This window comes from Brienomyrus brachyistius, chromosome 5 (assembly GCF_023856365.1).
Source record: "Brienomyrus brachyistius isolate T26 chromosome 5, BBRACH_0.4, whole genome shotgun sequence".
In the NCBI taxonomy this organism is placed as follows: Eukaryota; Metazoa; Chordata; class Actinopteri; order Osteoglossiformes; family Mormyridae; genus Brienomyrus; species Brienomyrus brachyistius.
Window position 1 is genome coordinate 11,774,098 of NC_064537.1, and position 22,342 is coordinate 11,796,439.

The following is a 22,342-nucleotide window of genomic DNA, read 5'->3' on the forward strand; positions in this document are numbered from 1 at the left end:
TCACCACCCCCCCCCTCCAACTCTGCCTGCCAGCCTCTCGTGTGTTTCAGGTAATCTCCCTGAACAGGAGTCTCGCTAATGGGTAAAGATGGTCTTTTCAGTAATAGATGTCATTTGGGGAGATGGCACATTAAGGGAAAGGGGCTTCGAGTTACTATTGTTACATCTTAACAGCAATTTGTAGCTATACACCCCTGGAGTAGCACTCAAATGCACCCCAGAGACTCTGGTTTGTAAGCCCTGGCTTCTAACCCGCCCCCACCACCGACCACGAGGCACCCCCACCTCGCCACGCTGGCTACGCTCACCGAAACCCAACTCCACTACTTTTTTTTTTTTTTATTGCTGAAGACGGATTAAATGGGAATTCGGACAGACATTTCCGTATAGATTTTCACTCATCTGTTCACTGGCAATAACGGAGAAGCTCTGCTCACGGGATGCGCTGGAAATGTTAATTCATAGACAAAAAAATATAATAAATATATCAAGCTAATAGGGAGTAAATACAAACAAATGAAACGAAACAAGGCAGTAAATTAAACTGCTCACAGCTGCTGACCTGATAACATGCCAGTGCACTGGCAACCGAGGATGTGACTTTCCCAGTGTGCTGCTTATTACAGTGAGGGCGGGGGGTAAACCAGTTTTCGTTTCCCAGTCTCCCTAACGTGAAGTGACTACGCCATATTCGTTAATACTGAACATCCGTGAGGTCACCTGACACGTTCCTCAGCCCAACTGTTAAGATCCACGAAGCTCCGATTTCATACTTAAAGTTCCAACTGTTTAAAGAGAAGATGGGACTTCAAATTTGAAAATCGGAGCTTAAAAGCAAAACTGGGACTTCAAATTTGAAATCAGAGCTTTGTGGATCTTAATTGGGCTAGGAATGTGTTGGTACCTAAATGATGGATACCTGTATGAGTGATCAAAAGATATTTCCTATTCATAATCAACATTTAGGTACATTTACTGCCATCACAGGACCGAGGCGGGAGATAAGAGTGTGGATAAGAGAGCCCTTCATGAGACGAAATCTTTTGAGGAGGAGGAAGGAACAGCTCTGGTGTTGCATCGTCACCTCACATGGTTACAGGTTTTTGCTGTTGAACAAGCTGGCTTTCCTTCAGAATGTTTTATTGCAAGAGATAACAAAAATGAAACCAAAATTGTGCCATTTCCCATGCAAAAAGAAACAAACATAAAAAGGTCAGTGAATTGTGAGAATACTGCCACTCCAATCGCTTTGACCTTTTTAAGAAATGGGGGACCACATGTGTCAGGAGTCCGGTACGGTTATGTACTGCACTTTTTTGAAATGCACACTAACCAGCTAAGAGGTCAGGGTCGGCGTGTGGTCCTCTCAGCATCTCAGCAACACCATCGGAGTTGCCCTGCTGGATCGGGGGGCAGTGAAGATTGTCGAAGACTTTCTCACGACAACATCCTGCAGCAGCCAGCCTCCTCCACAGCTGGACTGTGGCCCTGGGACAGACTGCCAGCTGATGTTCCCAAAACAGTGGATTTTAATAAGGTAGCACCTTGTATCCTAACAAGGTCAAAAAATAATATATATATATAAAAAAAATAATTATCATGCTGAATGTATGGGGAAGGAGTGGGGTGAAGGGGTGGGGTTAAGCGGGAGGAGAAAATGCCAGTGTCCCCCTCCTCCAGGCCCCCCGTAGCTGAAGCACCGAGGCCTTGTTCTGCTGTCCCCTGGTGTGGTCCCAAGTACTTCTCGTTAACCTTACTCAGGACTGTTTACGGAAGCTGAAAATCTCCCTCGTCTTGGAGCCCCTCTTGCCTTCAGGGGTTGGCGGGGGCTGCGGAGAGGGCGGGGGCTGTGGCGTGGCCGTGCCTCCGTACGGGCAGCTCTGCGAGTCTGGGTGCTCGCCGGAACACTCCACTGCTGGGATGTAGCGACTGTCCCACATGCCCGGGCCGCACAACCTGCACAGGTCATGCAGGCTGCAAGGGATTCTGGGAAGGAGGCGGAATTGGTAAAGCAGACTCCGCGCCTAAGATATAGGGTGGAATGGGGATAAAGACAAAGAGCTCATTACGACTAAACGTAAACAATGTTATTAGTCCATAAAAATCCCTAAATAAACTTAAATATATGAGACAGAACTCGCTCTGCTGAGGCCAAATGTTTGCTGACCTCATTATAATAAATCTTTTGGAAAGAGTGGAGCAGGGAAAGAGCAAAGTCCCATTACCATCAATCACAAAGATAATTAACACTTTAAAACTGAAGGGTCTAGGGAAAAAAAAGGCAGACAACTGAACAAATGGGCCCGTTTATAACAAGCCTTGTTACCACTTACAATGGGGCGCTTTTGTGTTTTAATACAGAGCAGCTATCCATCTACCTGCTCTTAATTTGGAAATCAAGCGAGGATCCTTATGACTGAAGGATGTTCTAAAAATAACCCCAGACGACAATGTTACATTTCCATGGTGGTTACGACCCCGGATTCCGGAGTGAAACTCTGCCAGTTCTCTGCATCTGCTCTGGGACCTTCTTTGTTTTTTAATTAACATGGCATTTACTTCCAAATAAAAATTTTAAATAGGATTGAAACTGTGTATAAACAGGAGTGAAAGAAGAAAAACTGAGAAAACCATTTAAAAAAGACACAAACACACACAAAGTTGGTCTTCCTATCTAAATGTGGACCATCCTTTCATTTCTATGGGAAAAACCCTAAGCTCAATCACGACAGCCTTAACCTCTACCCAGCCCTAACCATAAGTAACCAAACGAAATACAAGACTTTGGCATTTTTAGTTTTTCCATCGCAGTCACAGATTTTTATAAAGCTGAGTTTCCCCTTGTGGGGACTGAAAAAATGGTCCCCACAACGTCAGTATGACAGGTTTTTATCACACTGTGTACACAGTGTGATGCACCTCGAAGTGCTACAAAATAAAAACGCCATAATAATACGACAAAACCCCTTTGAAAAAAAATGCAGCAACGCACAGAATGAATCAAAAGGCCATAAGTTCTGCTACCGCGTCCCTGACCCCTGACCTTCCGCAGCACAAGTTCCCCGTTCATGTGCATGGAGAGGTTACTGAAGTGCAGGAGCATCTGGTCCGTGGCCAGTTGCTGCTCAACGACGTCATCACCGTAGAGCACGATGATGGCAACGCACAGGAACAGGTGGAAGTAGTCTGTCTGCAAGAGACGGCAAAAAACAAAAAACATCGTCTGATTCACACTTAACCACTGGTAAGAAAATACACAAACAGGACCCCGACCTATCAGTCCCCCAAGTACTTAAAAAACAAAAACAAAATACAAATATGTCATTTTTCACTGAACACAGACACCTCCTACACATGTACGCAGAGATGCAGTCCCCTGCAGACCTACGCAGTTACAGCCATGAAGATGGGGGCCCCCACCTGGTAGTGTGCCCAGCAGGCCTCCCACATGCGCAGCGCCTCGGTGTCGGGGAACTCCCGCTTGAAACACAGCAGCATCCAACGGTGGCAGAAAAGCAGCTGCAGGCCGTCCTCACCCAGCTGCATCAAGTGCTGGTGGAAGCGCGGCAGCATCAGTCGCAGCAGCTCGCGCAGGTACATCTGCGGGTAGTGGGCGCATTGTCAGCTCTACACGACGTGCCCTTAACATTACACACTGCCAACGCTACGGGCCATCAGTGCCACGAGCCACCAACACTACAAGGGCTGCGGAATATCACATCAGGGTTATATGCCGCACATACTAAGGGCTTCAGATGACGGGAATAAACGTTTGCCCAGATGCTGACTTTTTGGTAATATATGGATGTAATCAGGTTAGATGGGATATTGCACCTGAGATATTAATGAGAGTCGTATCGTGACACCCAAAAGTTAGTGATCGGTATGAATTCAGCGTAACTTTATGTTTACTGAACTCATTTAGTGGAGCACGCCACATGCTACCGTTTTGCAAATCATGGAAGTGATTTTTAAAGCACTGAAGTGGTGGTGAAGAAAGAGACAGCTCAGCAGCCAACATACTTTAAAAGAGGAGATATTGTGGATAAACAAGATAAAGGACTTTGGCGGCGCGGCAGTAATTTTACAATTTCAAGTCCGACACATTGATTTTATACAACGATTATATCGTGATGCGATATCATGCAATCCTACCGTCAATGCGACAGACAGTGCACAGTACAAGTCGCTACACAGCTATACAGGCCAGCAACGCTACAAGTCACTTATTCTACAAGCCGTTAACACTACAGGCCGTCGGTCCCCAAACAGTCAGATCTACAGGCCCTCAAAGTAACAGACTCTCAATGGTACAGAATGTCAACGCTACAATCCGACAATGCAACAGATTATTAGCTCTACACACCATCAATATAAGGCACCCTGAATGTTACAGATCAACACTATAGGTCTCCAGCTCTACAAAAGCCATCAATGGAATAGACTGTCAACACAAAAGACTATCAACACTACACGCCATGAACTCTAGATACCGTCTTTTCTTTATGACCCTCTTTTCGGCACCCTCTACACCAGCTGCCCGCCCTCCTGTCCTCGCTAGCGATGGCCAAATGAAGCTTCATTTGGCTGCCACTAGTTCCCACTGGGCCTCACCAGCTGCCGCTCCATGTCCTCATCACGGGGTGAGCTGATGAAGATGGTGTTCTCCATGAGGCCCACGAAGCACCAGAAGGTGTCGCTCTCGTCCTGCACCTCCGTCAGCAGTGGGGCCACCAGATCCGACATGCCCTGGCAGTAACCCATCTCTGGGTTGAACACGGCGTAGTTGAGCAGGATGCGTCTGTGGGAGGGTCATCGGACACAAAGGGCCGAGAAAAACACAGAAGGAGGACATGGAATATATGCAAAGATACAGCGCGACTAATGAGCTGAGGATTGGTAGGTCTGACAAGCCTCCAAACCCAGTGATCCAGGAGTGTGTTTAATAACAGCAGCAAGGCACCACCCATTCTACATCATAACGATGTTAATTCACATGACGATAAACGTTCGGGTTTAAGATGCTCGGTTGCCGACCTCATGCTCTCCACATTGGGGTTGTTCTCGCCCCTGAAGAAAAGGTTGCTGCGGTCGGTCCGCACCACGTCCTTGTCCACAGTGAACTGGACCTTCCGCCAGAACTCGCTGTGCTCCTCTGGGCTCATGGACAACCTGCAATTTATGGTGGAGCAAGTTGTCGTTGAGGCAGGGAAGATGAAGGATTTAGGCGGCGGGTGGAGGTGGAGGGATGAGGAGGATGGGGGGGGGGGGACGACGAGGGGGAGTAAAGCAGATGAAATGGGGGAAATAAAAAGGAGGGGGTGAAGAGAAGATAAGACGGAGCAAGCACATGAGAAAATCTTCTGGATGGTCTGAACCGCGCTGGAATGACGCAGATCAAAGGCTCCGGCAGTTGGCTGACAGGACAAAAGGCGAGCTGAGACGCCCAAACCGGCAAGCACAACTCAATTACCAGCACCCATCCCACCTCCCACCCTGGCACGCAGAGCGCCAGACTGATGCAACCCCACGCAACCATTCAGTCCCTGGGATCGAGAGCCTGCATGTGTGTCCCCCACCCCCTAGTCATCTGGGAGGAGCTGGCTTTTTGAGGTCCTTACTGGCAATTTAAAGGACGCCAATAGGGGGCCTACAGAGATGGTTACGGGACTCTCCCTCTACTGTCCACACAGGGTACCTGAATATGGCTTGCTGATTATCAGCTGACCACACTGATCTTTCTCCAAGGGGGTGAGGGATGACAATCTGCCTCTCGATGTCCCACCGTTAATGGCACGGTGCCAGGTAATTTACGGACCGGTTCTGCGTACGTCAGCGCAGTGACGCTCGGGATAGATGACTTTCCCCTCGTGAGTCCGCTTCTGGCTAACTCTGACGTCAGGGGGAGATAAGATGCTTGTGACAGAAGCAGTCAGAGAGCACGCCAGCTGTGTTTAATGATGACACAGTGTTTGGTCAGACAGCCAAGACATTTACTGCCACTTCACTGCACCTTATTAAACAGACACAGTCACTATCTGCTGCCTCACTGCGTCATCTTTCCCGAATAACAGTGTTCGGCTGCAGTTTCAATCATTTCAATTTGCATAGGCAGTGCTTCATGCCGACATCAAGTCAGTAAATGCAAACCGAATGTCAGACCTGATACAAAACCTTAAATTGAGATAACATTAAATTAAAGTGCCCAGTGTCTCCTAATCAGTATGACCCCAAGAAGAATATTACAGATGTTGGATATCCCCCCTCCCCCACTTTAAGGTGATGGCATGCTGCTACACGGTGCCAAAACTCATACCACAGCATTTTCACATCTCATACGGAATGTGGCAGCGTAAACAGGCAAGTGTGACAATTCATGCAGGTGAGGAAATTAGAATGGCTTTTTTTGGGGGTGTCGAACGAGAACCTGAACAGAACCGAGTGAAATGCAAGTAAAGAACATTTGAAAGGAAATGAAAAACAGGGAACCCAGCAAAAATAACATCTCTGCTATCGCGAGGTCAAAACAAACCAGCCGCCTCCTCTGGGAAGAGCTGCAGGGGAGCGTAGGCGGGAGAGGAACACCACCCGACCCCCACCCACGCGTGTGATGGTTTGATGAATGGTGGAGGTAATGAGCCCGGCCACGAGCGGCCCACCACGAGGGCTTGGTGGGGCGGGGTGAGGGGGGGGGGGCAGAGCTCACCTCCTCTGCTGGATCTCCTGGTACTCCCTACGTTTCTGCAGCCTCCAGGCCTCGCGCTCCTCCGAGGTGGAGTCACAGGTATAGTAGCGGAGCAGAAAGGGCCACACCTCCCCACGGATGGTTGGGTCGACCCCCCCGAAGAAGATGGCCTGTCGGGGCGAGTCGGCAGGGTGGTTTTTGGAAGGACACACAGAGGTCCCCTTTCACAACTTAAAACAGTGCAAAGCTAATTTTTCATTCATCCATCCATCCCCACCTATCAAAACATAATCATACTCAACCCAGAACCCAGTTTAGGAATCACAGGACTGACGGGGGGTACTCTCGACAGGAAATCAGTCCACTGTGGGGCGTACACTCACACACAGACACCCACACACACTAGGGGTAATTCAGAGACACTTCATCTATCCATACAGGTGAGATACCTAGGTAGGGGGAGAAAGCACGAGGAGGACATACACACAGTCATGTAGAGAATGTGCAAATTCTCCACATAGAGATTGGTGCAGGATTCAAACACGTAACCCTGGAGGCAGAAGGCCACAGTGTGTCCCACTGTTAAAATACATGTGAGGTCCATACGTTCTCATTGACGTCAGGTGAATTAAGGATGAGAGGCAAGTGAAGGACAGACACGCGCCCCCTGGTGGTCCCCCGTTGCCAGCTCACCTTGCGTAGCTTGTACTCCTCCTCCACCTGCCCGCTGTGGTTCAGGTGCCGCAGCCAGGTGGCGACGTCGAGCCGGCGGTACAGACGCTCCTCGGGGTGCGTCTCTGAGGAGGGCAGTGTGGGCCGCCGGATGGAGAACTGCATACAGGACTTCTCATCCGACACCTGGGCGGCGGGGAAGCGGGTCAGTGCCGGCACGCCATTATCAGCACTGCAGCCGCCTCCGGGAAGAGCAGATCGTTAATAAAGGACTGCCTAGCAAAGTGCTGATTGAAAGTATAATTTCCTGAGACGGATTCCCTGACATATTAAATCCTGGGTGTGGGAGGGATATCAGAGAGACTGCAGACAGGCAGGAAACAGAATTAGGGCTCTCTCTCTCTCTCACACACACACACACACACACACACACACACACACATCACTGTGGCAGCAATATAATCTAATTCTCTCTCCACTGAATTTATTTGTTTTCAGGCTTTAATATTGCAGCTCTGCCCCCTGCCCCCCAAACCACAAACAAACGCCCAGCTTAATAAATATTCATAATGCCATGCTTTCGAAGCTGGCGCCCAGAACGTGGCCCCGTGGGTGAAAACACCAGCAAGCGTGAATGTCGACGGCACTCAGTTCCCAGGTGGCACAGCACGGACCAAAGCAGACCGGTAAATAACGAGCTAATGTCGTGACTCTGAGCAGCCCACCCAACTCGGAAGACGATTACAATTCATCTGCTTTTAATGATAACATCATCTGGAGCCAATCAAGCAGCACAGGGTGATAATAAGAAACTCGAAGTCCAGACAGGTAGAGGGTTCTGGTAGCAGGGTTGACAGCCATGCACCTTGCGTGGTGGGGTGGGTGTGGCCACGGAAAGGGGGCGGGGTCACCACCAGTTTTAACATGATTTTGTAGTGAATGGGTTGGGGCTTGGGTGTAAGAAGACAGAACCGTGAGCGTAAGAACCTGGCCACCTCACCTGCTCCTTGGCCTGAGTCTCACGGCAGCATTTCCACTGCTGGAAGACCTCAGCCAGCTTGTCCAGACCCGCGTGGTGAAAATGCAGGATCTTGTATTGGCTCTCCCGGCTGGCGATGACCAGCTGGCCGCTGGTGCAGGCTTCGTCGCTGCAACGACACCGCGCGGGAGGGGTAAAGGTCGAAGGTCATCGGTCAGGGACCGCCGGGAGCCGTTCTGCTTCCCAGGACAGCATTAATCCCCCATCATTAGATCATACTGCCACGTACCCAATTGTGCACCCTGCCGATGTCACAGAGTGACATCTCTGCTACCCATTTGTACTGGAGGTTTACGCAAATTAACTCTACGTGACGTGAATGTCTGTCTATCAATCTGTACAATCAGAACATTCAGATATATCAAATGTTTAAAAAGAATTATTTCACTTGAATAATGGAATGAATCAGATTAACGTTCGGAAAAAAAAAAAAAACATCTTTCATTTGACATTTTTAACATTCTACTATATAGGTCAAGTCGAGGTTGGGCTGCGACTGGAACAGAGCAGGGGGGAGTCGAGGCCCCCATGATAATCAGCTCTGAACATTCATGATGGGGTAAGAGACTGGGAGTTGTATTGGGGGCTGGGGCACGAGTCATTCCACCTTAAAGGTTTAAGTTACGCAGAACCTTAAGCACATGTGCGGATGGAGCTTTTCGTTTAAGCTAAACGTTAGCAGTGTACGGTAAAACCTTTAACGTGCAGTTTTTAATCACTTTCTACTGCAGAACACTGAAAGCCAAAATTGAAAGATGAGTTTGCGTGGAATCCAAAGGGGGTTATTTATTTTTTTTACGATCAAAAATGCGACCAGAGCCCCAGGGCGAGGGATCAACGAAAACCCGGAGCCGTTTCAAAGCGAGAGATTAGTTATATGTAAACACACCGCGCAAAAGAAAACGAACCACCCGTTTCCTCCCGTTAATTCTCCAGGCTCATGCTAGAGTCGCTGCAACTGAGAGAGTCAGGGGGACTCAGTATGGCGGCGTGTTGATGGTGCTTCTGACGAGGCTCCCAGTGTGTCGCAGTGCCATACAGTGACCCCATGTCAACAACCAGCCGAGACTTAGAGCACGTTTATTTTTACGTTAATGGTCTGCATTTTAACGGTTAGGTGATTTCAGCACAGAACCACAGAAGGCCAGAAAACAGATCTGCACCCCCCCCACCCCAAAAAAAGATCACTTTGACTTCTGCATGCGTCTGTAAGACTACCTGCTAACAAAGGCATGTCTGGCAGACTGGGTCGCAGAGTAATTATTTTCAGTCGTGCACTAGTGAGGACACCCTATTTGAAAATTAAATGGACTAAATGAAGATAGACAAGGAAAAAATGAATAATTTGGTCACAGAGTCCAAGTCGGGTGTGTTTCTGACAATGGAACAATTACAGGCGATTCAACTGCAATCAAAACTAGCCTACATGTAATTAACGGTTAAAGGCAGGCACTGAGGACTGCCAAAGAGAGATTTGCATATATTATGAACCCATCACAAATGCATGGAATTCCAAAATGATATGCTATATATAGGCGGACCATGAATTAAAGTGTTTTCATTCAGAAGCTGAATGTGGCTAAGCAAAACATGTAAGCAGTGAAGAGAAACTGCAGTGTATTTAAAGGGCACGGCGTTTGGGTCCAACCTGAAGAAGAGCCGCAGTGACCTCATGTGACCCAGGTCAACTCGGAACACCCCACACAGCTGCTCCAGAGCAAGCACCTTCTGCTGCTCCTCCCACCGAACTCCCTGTGATTGGCTGTTCTCAGAGGGGGCGTGGCTGTCAAGACTGGAGGCGGAGCTAGCTGAATGGGTCATGGATTCATCACACATCTCCCTGGAATAAAAGGTGGGGGTTTTGGGGGGGAGGGTAAAAACATAATTTCTTGTCAATCTGGTACATTACAGCTCCGAAATCTCTTCAGTAGCCTTTTAGAGAGTTTTGATATTAATAAATCTGTTTCACAGGGATACCAACTGCTGACAGACAGGTATGATCCTTCATTATACTTTCGGTTCACAATCAGCAAAGGTAGATAAAGCGCTACGTGCCTTCTTCACTCACCGATATCTACCTACTATCTACAGAGAGGTGAGTTATGGAAGAGTTAAGAGATGGGCGGGACTACAAAACGATGCACTGGAATTCCACTAAGAAGCGTCCAAATGGGTCAAAGTGTGACATGCTATGTTATGAAGGCTCTGGGCAAAAACAGAATCTCCGGAAGTTAATAAAACGACATCTGACAAGAAAAGTGCTTCCAAGGTCATTTGCTGTATATGCAGCGTATTACATAGTATACATATTGGCTCTGCTACATTGCAGAGAACCTCGGCATGATGGCTGAGAGGGCAGCACTGTTGGGTTGGAATGTGGCCCCTGTCAGCAGAGCGCGCACGTTGCCCCGGCGCCGCATGGGGAGTTTGCATGTTCACCTTGTCTTATGTGGGTTACCTCCCGCAGTCCAAATTCATGGATTTAGCCTAACTGGAATCTGGAAATTTCCCAAAATGTGTATATGTTCCCGTTAATGGACTGGAACCCCATCCAGGGTGTCCCTCTGCTGCTTGGGCTAGGCTCCAGGTAACTCTTAACACGATTAGTTAGGAGATGGGTTCTGGAGGGGGGAGGGACTGACTGAATACAGACAGTAAGACATGCATTGTTCATTGACCTCAGTCAATGCTGACCTGCATTATGATATTTATTTAGATTTACTTTTAGAAATATGGGTCTTCCCTATGAAGTCCCAGCATCTAGCTTTGGGTATTTCCATCCAAGCAGAGCCTTCACCTCTGACACATCCTGATTAAGATGCCACCAACATATCAGGTGTGATTCGGACTGATAAGCAGATGGAGCATTTTTATGGGCCTTTACGGTAACCCCTCACGCCTATCGGCTGGCAGATCTCCAGCTGCCTGCTTCTTCCTACTCCTGTGATGGAAGTCTGGCAGACTCTAATCAAATTGTCTGACGTTTAATTCCTCCTGACATCCGATTCAGCTCGGCTCGTCTCTCGCTGTCTCCCGGCATTGCCGTGATGCTACGGGCGGGAAACCCGAGTAGGGCCGTCTCCAGTGCTTCTCAGCCTCCAGAACAGATGTAGGAAGCGGGAGTCTGGCCTCTACTTGCTGTACAGCCTTGGTGGGTTTCCAGACAAATATCAATCTCCAGTTACACCTTCTGGCTTCAAAGGACACTGCGCTACCAAATACTAAGCAGCACTTTAGGTATTTCCAGCTCCCACTGGCACAAAAGGAACAGGCCTCCAGTGCAAAACCGAGCAGAAAAATGAGTCGCCAAGTCACCGCGAGTCATCCTCCATTTCTGCGGTTTCTGCCACTGCGGCTGAGATACATGGAAGCATCCGGTGAAAGGGCAGAAGTGGAAGGTAGAGAAGAAGCCGGGCAGGTGAAGCAAACGTGGTCACATGAAACGTCACACACACTCGGGTATCTGGGCCCCTTGGGGCCAGTGGTTTTGCGCTGACGCTGCAGTCAGAGAGAGAACCTGCAGTGGCCGCCCACGGACCGGATTTGAAGCCCCAGCAACAACGGGACATGGCGCGGCAACATAACATGGGGCTGCGTCAGCTTAATTTCATTGGGGGGGGGGTGTTGTGGCGCAAGGCTCTCTGTACTGCCAGTAGGCAGGTTCCCATCTCCCATCACCACCTGCAGCTCAGTCACTTAATTGCCTGGCAAACAACACATTGCTCTGTGAGGGATCACCCCCCGCCCCCCCCCCCCCCCCGCCCCCGCCACGCCTCGCTTTCCATAGTTCCCCTCTTGCCACACTTCACCACCAACGTGACCCACCGCTTTCCCCATGCCGTCACCTTTGCACGACCTTCAGCACGAGCGCCTCTTGTGTGAACCCGCACGGCGCACTGTGGCTTTCCGCTAGGAGGCATGGAATCGCATTAACAAGAAAGCTAAAGTCCGTGACATTATAAACATCTGAGCGACACCGAAAAGCATCTACAGTCTGATAACCCACCAGGAAATACACCCCCAGACATTCCTGCCTTAATGGTTCAGAACAGGCTCCCCATAATCTTAATATGCAATTATGAAGATGATTTGCCCGAGTTTATCAAAAAATAAATGTCACAAGGCAAAAAGCCCTAATATCAGCAAGCCTGAGAGGGCCAGAAGGTTCTGGTTTAAACAAGCAAAGACATCGCGTTTCTCAGCTGGAGCTTCCTGTGCTGCTTGTTAAAACTCCCGAGGGTCACCTGAGTCAGGCACTCGAGACACAAGCGGCTCCAAAGACTGACAGATAGGCCTCATTTGTGTGGGGGCCTGGCAGGGGAATCCAGGCAGCCTCGGTCGTCTACAAAAAAAAGCTAAAAAAAGCCTCACTGTTTTATTAAAAAACACGTAGAAATATGTAGTTTATGGCAAAATAAGGCAGTGGTTATATCCACTGGGCTACCGTGCCCCCCACTGATCTACTGGCAGAAGTTAATTGGGACTTTTTTATGGTTATCAGAAGACAGCTAGCATTAGCAGCTAACCAGTAACTGCTAACAAATTAGCGTTACTTTGGGCAGTTGTCTGTTCCATGACTCTCCCGCATCTCCTAAGTAGAACGAGGCAGACAGCTTGGAGTGACAGGGAGATTCTGCGCGTGTGTGTGTGTGTGTGAGAGAGACAGAGACAAAGATTCACGTCACGTGCTTCTGGCATGAAAAAGAGCTATTTTATTTTTCCTAATCCTTGAACTGAGCTCTGATTTGGTGCAAAATTCAGTTTGAGGGGAAAAAAACTGAAAAGAAAAAAAAAAACAAAAACAAGACTGATAAAAACACCAGGTGGAGTGGTGGAGAGAGAAAGAGGGAGGGGGCGAGAGAGAGAGAGAGAGAGAGAGATACCCTCATAGACTGAGATAGAGAGACAGAGGCGGAGAGTGTCTCTTGTGGCCAAAATGCTCATTCCATCCCACCCCCTCCGCTCCCCCCCAGGCCGCCTGCTCCTCAAAAGCAGGAGCTCGGCTGCTCTTGAAGCCCAGGAGTGACACAGTTTTTAATGGACTCTGAGAAAGCACAAATCACCCCGACTTGTTTCCCGGCAACTAGTGGGGATCCTGTGGGCGAGCTCAGCCAAAAAGGCACCTCTGCGAGACGCGATTCGCTGACGGTCATCAGAAACAGGCGAGTCAATAAGCACAATGAGACAGGCAGGGGAGGATATCGATTGTGCCTTCGTGTCCTGCAGACACCAGAAACGCCCGTGACCTCCCCCAAGCTGCCACACACGCTTGAACGAAGCACGGCTTTGTCCATCCCGTGCTAATTTCCAGATGAACCATTTCCAAAAATAAGAAAAGCAAAACCCTTCTTTCCAGCACCATTTGTTTTTTTTTTTTTTACACGGGCTTGTTCTTTCTCCATCCCTTCCACCATATTGTTTCTGAACCACTCCCACTCATTGTTATCTTCTTCTCTTTGTCTCCCTCCTGTGGCCATGTGTAATCACTGCACATGCACAGGAAAAAAAACTGCTCATCAATGAGCACACAGCTGCGGATTCAAGTCACCTACAGCTCGTCATTCCTTATCGACAGCGAAATTCCGCTTACTATAACTTCGTCCAGCGGTTCAACGATGACAATACAGGGCTGAATCAAACTGACTTCAAAAGGCCAAACTCAAATTCGCTAACCCAGTCCTTCGAGAGCAGTGGTTTTACCCCCTCCCAGCTCCTGATGTGGACTATCTGGCAGGAAGCTGGGAGGGAGCAAAAACATGGACCATCTGTGGATCCCCAAGGACCGGATTGAGAAACGCTGCTCTAGACACAAACACTAGCGTTTGTACCTGACTTGAATAATTAAAGTCTTCTGAATGCACCGTTGTGAAACACGTCAAACTCCAGACAAAAGGTCTTATTAACGTTTTTCATGCATCAATATATGCAGAGTGTGAACAGTCCCATTTGCGGCCATTCAGCTTCCTTATCTGAACAGCCACGTACTAGAGAACACCTCCTCAAAGCTGTAAATATTAGTTCCTGTGATTAAACTGTACGCTACTGGGAAGAGTGATGCAAGATTTCACCCTGAGACGCACTTCCCTGCATACATGGAGGTGGGGCTCAAATTACATTTCAGTTCTGCATCACCAACAAAATCGGGAACTGATACCTCAAGATTTAAAATATACAGGAGCCACTAACTGTCTGTTCCCCTAAACAGTTGTTGCATTTTAACTCCTTAAGTGATGCCAGGACAATCACCTGGGTAAAAACATGGGGGGGGGGGGGGGTGTGGAAAAGCCAAATGAATTAACCAAATTAATTCCTGGCAGAGTTGCTGGGGACACCAGATATGGGTCTAATGAAGCATTTACCATCGACAGGTACGTAGTTGAAACAATGTAACATGTCAGCATCTTACATAGTTGGAACAATGTAACATGTCAGCATCTTACATAGTTGGAACAATGTAACATGTCAGCATCTTACATAGTTGAAACAATGTAACATGTCAGCATCTTACATAGTTGGAACAATGCAACTGAATAATTCCAACTATGCTATGTTGCTATCAGGAGGTTTTGGGAAACGTAGCCCAGGGCAAGCAAAATGCAGCAAAAAGAGCTGTTTAACTCGCCATCGAGATGCCGGCAGCCATGTTTGGCTGGACGCCATGACTGGAATTCCGAAGACACACATGAAACCTTTTTCATCTTCTGTCGATTTACAGAGTCTTGAGTTCCTGGCTGTCTATTTCTGAAGCAATCTCACGGCTTGGGTCACCCTCTCCGCAAAAAAAACACCAAAACGCCAGAACGAAAACCCACTGTGCACTGTTTCTATTTCACCTCAGGCAGAAGAGCAAAGCTGAATGATCGGATGCCTTAACAGGATTAATCATAACACGATTGCTCAGAAGCCTTTGTGAAGGATTTTATGTGACACTCCCATCTCGGAGATTAAGGTTTTACCTTTGCTCGGCCCAAACTGCAGTCAGCTGTTTTTCCAACAAGAGCGAGAATAAACACATTAAAAGGACATAAAGCCTTTCACATCACAATAATTATCTCTGGTCTAAATTACCTATTAGCTCCGTTTCCAATGAAGCAACATCAGCTCATTAACAGCAATTAGAAGCATGACAATTACTTTATGGCTTCATTAGCATTTGGGAATGCAGCTTTGTTTGACAGACCATCGTAAAGGACGACCCATCTCAAGCATCCCTGTACTTCCTGAGTACAGGCGCTCTGTGCGGCGTTTACTCTGTAACGTGACACTTTCCGTTAATGTCTTTCGCTCAGAGCGGAGAAACTGCGCTTGACTGAAGCCGTTTCAGTACAGACCGTCGCTGTAAATTATTACACACGATGATTTAATACTCAAACCAGTATTAAAAGAATATGGAGCAGTGACAAAAATCCGTTGTTTTTAATTCATAAAAAAAAACAGCCAAACAAATTCCAGAAAGTGCTACGTATTTTCCACCAAATGCCGCGAAACAGAACCCGATCCATGTCTGTCTAGACGGTACCCTGTACTAATCAAGCTATGGGCACAGAAACACATAATTCAAGTTTCTCAGGGCAAAAGCTTCTGCGAAATAAATAAGTAAACACAGAGCTACTGGATGGAATCACAAAAGCATGCTGGCCATGTCTAATGCTCCCCCTGGTGGCCATCTGCAAAAGCAACATCTGCCTGTATCAGCCTCAAGTCATGCCATCCACATATTGGTATACAGTAGCATAAAATAACATCCCCCCCAGAGTACGATGCAACATACAAAATGGCAAGTTACAAGGGGAGGGTTTTCACGGTATAAAAGTGTAAAAAGGCTCCAATTAGCGGTGATATCCGCTTCACATCCGGAGTCACGCTCCTTCCTACCGGTTCTCGTTGTCCAGGAATACAGAGCTGCTGCTCTCGCCGAGGGCCTCGCTGATGGGTGACAGGCAGAAGGGCGAGGAGAAGGTGTCCGAGTCGGATCCCAGGGTGCTGTCGCGGCTGACCTCGTCCGCGGACAGATCGCAGGAGCCCTCGTCACCCTCCTCCAGCAGCTGCGGCGGCTCGGCACCCTGCCCCTCCAGAGTCTGCCCGTCCTCTGCACCGTCCTCATCCTCATCCTCCCCGGAAGTGGGTGGGGGCCGGGAGCGCGCGCGGCGAGGCCGGCGTCGGGGGTTCCGTCGCACGGGCGAGCTCTCGGGGGTGATGTAGCGTAGCGCTTCCTCGTCCTGCCGCTGGATGCGGGAGTTGGGCACCCAGGTGAGGATCAGGGTGGTGCCCAGCTCTTCATCCTTCTCCATGTGCACACAAAGGTAACCTGGGGGAATGGGGAGGGTGAAATGAATCAGAGCAAGGCTACTAATGTCAGACTGGGGAGGGGGATGCTGGGTAGGCATGGGGCAAACAACTGCTAACGCTAATTCATTAGCGACCACAGGTTAGCTGCTAATGCTAACTGTCCTTCAGTAACCTTAAGGTCGCTGCGGAAAGTCAGTGTTCTTCTTGCAGTGGCCATTAACTTCCGGCAGTAGATCTGTAGCCAGCGCAGTGGCCCCAGTGGATGCCTCACACCAGAGTTAGGGGCCTGAATGTTGTCTCCTCTCTGCACATGTGGAGTTCACATGTTCCCCAGTGTCACACAGGACGTCCACTACGGTCCAAAAACTGATATTGAGTATAAGTGTGGGCCCTGTGATGGACTGGCATCCCATCCAGCATATTTCTCTGCCTTGGACCCGATGCTGCCTGGGACGACCTCCAGCACCCCTCCCCCTAGTCTGGATGGTTGGGAAGGGAATAGGTCTTTTTTTTTTGTTTTAAAGAGGCATTTTTCTCAGCTATTTTGACAGCAGCCTTCAGCTGTAGTTTCTGATTCAGGAGTTCCCTTTTAGTCTGATCAGAATCATTCGATATTCTTCGTTTAACTCTGAATGCTACGTTACCGAGCAGGATATTATGATTCAGCTACTACCTTAAAAGGTGAGCAGTGTAAAAAGGAACGTTTTACCTGTGTTTTACCTGTGTTTTACCTGTGCCACGTCATGGAGATACTAGTTAAGTGAAAATTAAAACCCATTCATCCATTTTCTATACCCGTTTGTCGTATGCGAGGCTGTGGGGGTCCAGAGCCCGAATGCTATGAGCACAAGGCAGGGAACAACCCATCGCAGGACTCACACACGCCATTCACACACACGCCATTCACACACATGCCAGTCACACACATGCCATTCACACACACGCCATTCACACCTACAGGCAATTTGGTAACTCCAATTAGCCTCAGCCTGTTTTTGGACTTTTGGGGGGCATACCGGAGTACCCGGAGGAAACCCCACAATGACACAGGGAGAACGTGCAAACTCCACACATGGGGAGTGTGACTCGAGACTCGAAGCCTGGACTCCAGAGGTGTGAGGCCATAGGTGTGAATTGTGGTGTAAAAACAAGCCAATACAATCCCCTGGATCCCCACGGCTGGAAACCTCAATGCTTCCAATCCTCATCCCAAAGTTACGCCCCTTGTGTGAAGCAGTCGTGCTGCACAAAAACCAGAGACCACCACCCTTCTATGGGATGCGGTATTTGACAACCACCTAAATGTTTCTGAGGTCAGAACAGCGTGTTTAACCCATGTGGGCCAAAAGCCCCCCCCACACCTACCTGGATGGTGCTCGGCCAGGCCCGGCAGCGGCTCGCTGGGGTGCACGCACACGTTGTTCTTGGAGAAGATGATCTCCCCATCGAGCAGGCCCCTGGAGCCTCCTGAGCCGGAGCCGAAGGTCAGGAGGTCGGAGGCCTTTGAGGAGGCGCGTCGCAGCAGTCGGCCCAGAGACATCTCCCCCAGCGCCCGGACACTGTGCCCATTCTCTGGGGGGGTGGAGACACATGATCAGGTTCTCCCATCCCAGCTGCAGGGGCTCCTTACAGGACATCCACAGAGCATGTGCTGATTTTACGCTATTCCCCAGCGCACAGTTCCGCTACCCTGACGCACTGGTGCATCCTGCCTTTTTTTTTTAACTATATATAGAGTATGACATCTGTGCTGGCTTTTGTAAAACAGAAAAAGGCACCTGCACTGTCCAGAAGTGGTTTCACAGCCAGGAAGAGCAGCATGTAATATACCCCATGGGGGGCTAGATTGTCTTTATTTATGCTGCATTTTGCGGTCGGGGGGAATGGGGCCGAGGTGGCTGGGAAAAACAAAGCTTCTGAGGTATTTATGAGGAGTGTCACTATACGCTCCAAGCGGGCGGCGCCCAGACCAGGAGGTGCTCCACCTTCAGCAAACACCACGCGCGGGAAGGAGTCGCACGGATCCGTCCTCACTACCGGCTCCCGTGTCGACGTCCAACTTTCCCCGTCGTCAGACTCCAGGAGCAAGTGTCTAACTTTCACTAACACCACCCTCCCCCCCCCAGCAAATCCCAAAAACTCTGCATTCCTTATCTTCATAACAAAGAAGCTCATCCCTCCTTCTTGAACAGAGAAAGCTCCACCACTTCCTTCCTTCATAAGGAATTTGACTGGAAGTCCAGTGCTCCCGTTTCGGAGCCGGACATGAGGAGCCCCAAGGTGCTTCTGCACGGAGGGCTTCCCCCACACTGCACCAGCACTTATGCACTAAGGACTGCATTCTCGTAATTACATGACTGAAGAGGCGCACGTGGTTTCCATGTCGCCGAACTGAGCCAGATCAGGTTGCAAATAAGCCCTTCTGTGTCATGGACGGAGGATGTGGTCACGACTGAAGTCTGTAGGATACAGTCCTTTGGTGGGCTAACTCAGGACCAAGACCAGTAGTACCAGTGCAGTAAAGCTGGTAGGAAGGGTCTCCCAAAAACCAAAAACGCAAGTCCTACTGGAAACCACACCAGTGCAAACAGGCAGTTCCACACAAATCCTCAGCAGAAAGTTCCTGAACATGGGAAGATCCTGTTTTGACTAAAGAAAATGCTACTAAAAATATAACTCAATTGAAATTCTTTTGCACAGGACTGTCAACAAAGGACAAATGGACACCAAAGGTGAGATTCGGGGGTAGGATTGCGACTCAAAAAACTGAAACTGCTGACAAGTCAGGGTGCCCCATTAATACAGCACTTCTCTTGCCCCCCCGATCATCTTGAAACAAGTCAGATGAATGGAAACACAAAGACAAATCACACTTAGTATGTCGTTCAGTCAGCTTCGCTGTAGAGCCATTACTGCAATTATTTGAAAAAAGTAGTGTCCTCATGCATACCTACAAAATCACATGCTGACATTATTTCAGCAGTTCACTAAATGGCTGTTAGTCCTTTTCTCTCCTCCCAGTCACGCCGAGACCATGTCATATGCTGACATGTGTGGCTCAAACACAGCTGTGTGTTTTTTTTCCACACCAAACTTCATTCGTTTGCTGAAATCGCAAGACGAAGATGGGCGCATTACAGGAAATGCCAGGGCGTCGGAGGTCAACGAGGCAAATCCCAGGAAGTCCGACACGCTTCCTGCGCTCTGCATCCTCACATCGGCACGTTATTCTTACATTAATGAATATTATTTAACACCAACAACAAACCATTATCCCCATAAAAGGAATCTGAAATGTTACAATATGGAACTCAGAGGTACTTTTACAGTTGCTTAGGAAATTAGCTACATAAACACGAGAACAACAATGGAGTTGATAAATAAGCAAATATAAAACAAACGTATGGAACTAAACAAAGGACAAACAAACAAAGTAAAACGATCAAACAAAGTAATGACAGTTGAGATTAAAAAAACATACATAAGCCGCTGCATCATGTATCAAATGGCATGATGTACCCCAGAGATTACCCAGCAAAATGACTGTCCAAAGTGAAACAACTTCACACCAGGAATGTGTGCTTTAGATGATAAACATTTTCTTTTTTTGCAGGGAGCCTGAATGATTGACCTATATACTACTCACTGACCAGGACAGAAAAAAAATGACCGACTGCGTGATCACACAGTTGTCTCGTTTTAAGTATTCACCCAAAGTGACTTGCAGTTTTACCTGGTTTTACATAAAGCAAGTCAGGTTGGATTCGATTCTCAAGGGTACAACAGCTGCTTCATGCAGAAGGTTGTAAATTCTAGGTCACAAACGATTGTCCTTCACCTTCTAACTATATGCTGCCCTGGGAGTCTAACTGTCTGTACCAGTACTGCAGCTACAGCCAACACTGATATAAAATTACAGTGTTAAATTAAGTTTTTTTTTTTTCCCCTGGGTAGTCTATGCTTCCAGTCGCCTCGCATTGGCTGTTTGTGTTACTCGAATACACATCATTCTTCAAATTAATGCATGCAGCCCATCATATCACCAATTTATATAGCTCAACTTATGTAAGCAACAACCCGATTCTACAGGACAAAACTGTACTATGGCGAATAATCGAATAATGATGAGCCCTAGGAATTCCGCGATAGATATTAAATATGATATTCCACCAATCCACAAAAAAAAAAAACATTCCGCCGTTTCATTAACTGCACTCACCCAAGGTCTAACGGGCCGACTATGAAAATTAGAAAGACTACAGCACAGAACCCGGCCCGTTACCCTAGACAAGGAGCAGATTAAGTTTCCCATGCAGTGATGTTTCAATAGGTGGCTAATCGGGATATCAGTAACGCGAACGCAGCACATGCGCTGCCGTGACAGGGGAAGAGGAAACCGCCGATCATCCCAGCAGGCAACTACTGGCCATCAAGCCGATCTGCAAAGGACACAACCATCCATTTGATGTTAAAACACCCAAAGATACACTGTAGCATTTACCTATTTATCCCGCTAAGCCGCGCTCATTCAAACTGTCATCTCCCCCCTCCGTTTATTTTCACATCCATATTAACTTCTATAAACATAATTTAAACAAGGATTCATTAGCAGTACGCAGACTTTTTAAATGATATTATAGGTTCACGAATCCTTGTCCGCATAGACATGTTTTTTTCTATACACCTGTGCAAGAACAAACAGCAGGCAAGCTCCTAAGCACATATACAAATAAAAGGCATACGAATTTAATCTCACCCTCTATGCCGCCCGCGACTATGGTCAGAGGCACTCATCCATCTTTAGCGGGAATCGGAGACCTGAATGTCAAAGTGGCTCGTACTGTTTCTTTGTTAATACTAATAATTATTATTATTAAACCGTAGCCGTACGTGTGTTTACCCGAGAGTCCCGCTACAACACGTTGCGGCGTCTCGCCTTTAGCCCCACCCACCAGGCCGCTGCTTCCGGGATGAAGGTCCGCTTCTCCGGCCGCCGGACGAGCGCCGGATCGACGCGGAATAAGCGGAAAGCAAGCGCAGCAGGCGTCCCGCTCGGCAGCGAGCTGCGATCTGCTGTCTCCGGCGAGAGCGTGATTCGGGTGCCGCTTCTGCGTTTAGCGTGGAGGCAGAATAAGGACCAGTCTTTGTGATCTAGATTCTTTTTATTGTCACTTGGCTGATCCTTTCACACAGTTGGGCGTTGTTATTTTAATAATTATTTTACTAATGAATAAAATTAAGCTTAAATATTGAAGCTGCCAATTTAAGTCATTAAAAGAGTAGCTCTTTCGAACATCTTCAGATACTGCAACCTATACAGTTTCACACAAAGTTAATAACATTTTAAATAGGCGCGCAATCTGTTAAATTTCAGATTTCAGCCATTAAATTTAAGCCGGGAGCAATAAACTCGCATTTAGAAACGCTATATGGAATTGGATTACTCTTACCCTTCATTAAATTGTGTCCAGAGAGTGTCTATTACGCAATTCAAGTATTAAGTTGTGACCACAGACCAAATAGTGTTTAAGTATAATTTAAATGATTTTCGCTTTATATCATGATAGTTGCTGCATACATTTAATGAGTTATTCGGGGTTATATATTTAATAATGTTTGGCAACTCCTGGAAACATAATTATAATAATAATAATAAT

The 22,342-nt window shown here is 48.0% G+C and overlaps 1 protein-coding gene across 2 annotated transcripts; it reads right to left on the reverse strand.

The window, feature by feature from the left end:
* Positions 1-1,123: 1,123 nt before the first annotated feature.
* Positions 1,124-22,239, reverse strand: tbc1d16 (TBC1 domain family, member 16). 2 transcript variants are annotated; one of them, XM_049014550.1, is made up of 12 exons: positions 21,586-22,239; positions 18,051-18,257; positions 16,272-16,704; positions 10,045-10,236; positions 8,358-8,505; positions 7,379-7,543; positions 6,707-6,855; positions 5,038-5,172; positions 4,615-4,801; positions 3,421-3,600; positions 3,044-3,190; positions 1,124-2,024 (listed from the first exon to the last, which is right to left on the reverse strand). In XM_049014550.1, the coding sequence occupies exons 2-12, from the start codon at positions 18,223-18,225 to the stop codon at positions 1,758-1,760; spliced, it is 2,178 nt and encodes a 725-aa protein (XP_048870507.1). In that variant the 5' UTR covers positions 18,226-18,257; positions 21,586-22,239; the 3' UTR covers positions 1,124-1,757. The 2 variants fall into 2 exon arrangements, with proteins under 2 accessions (XP_048870507.1, XP_048870506.1); XM_049014549.1 differs by having other exon boundaries at positions 21,442-22,239.
* Positions 22,240-22,342: the final 103 nt, after the last annotated feature.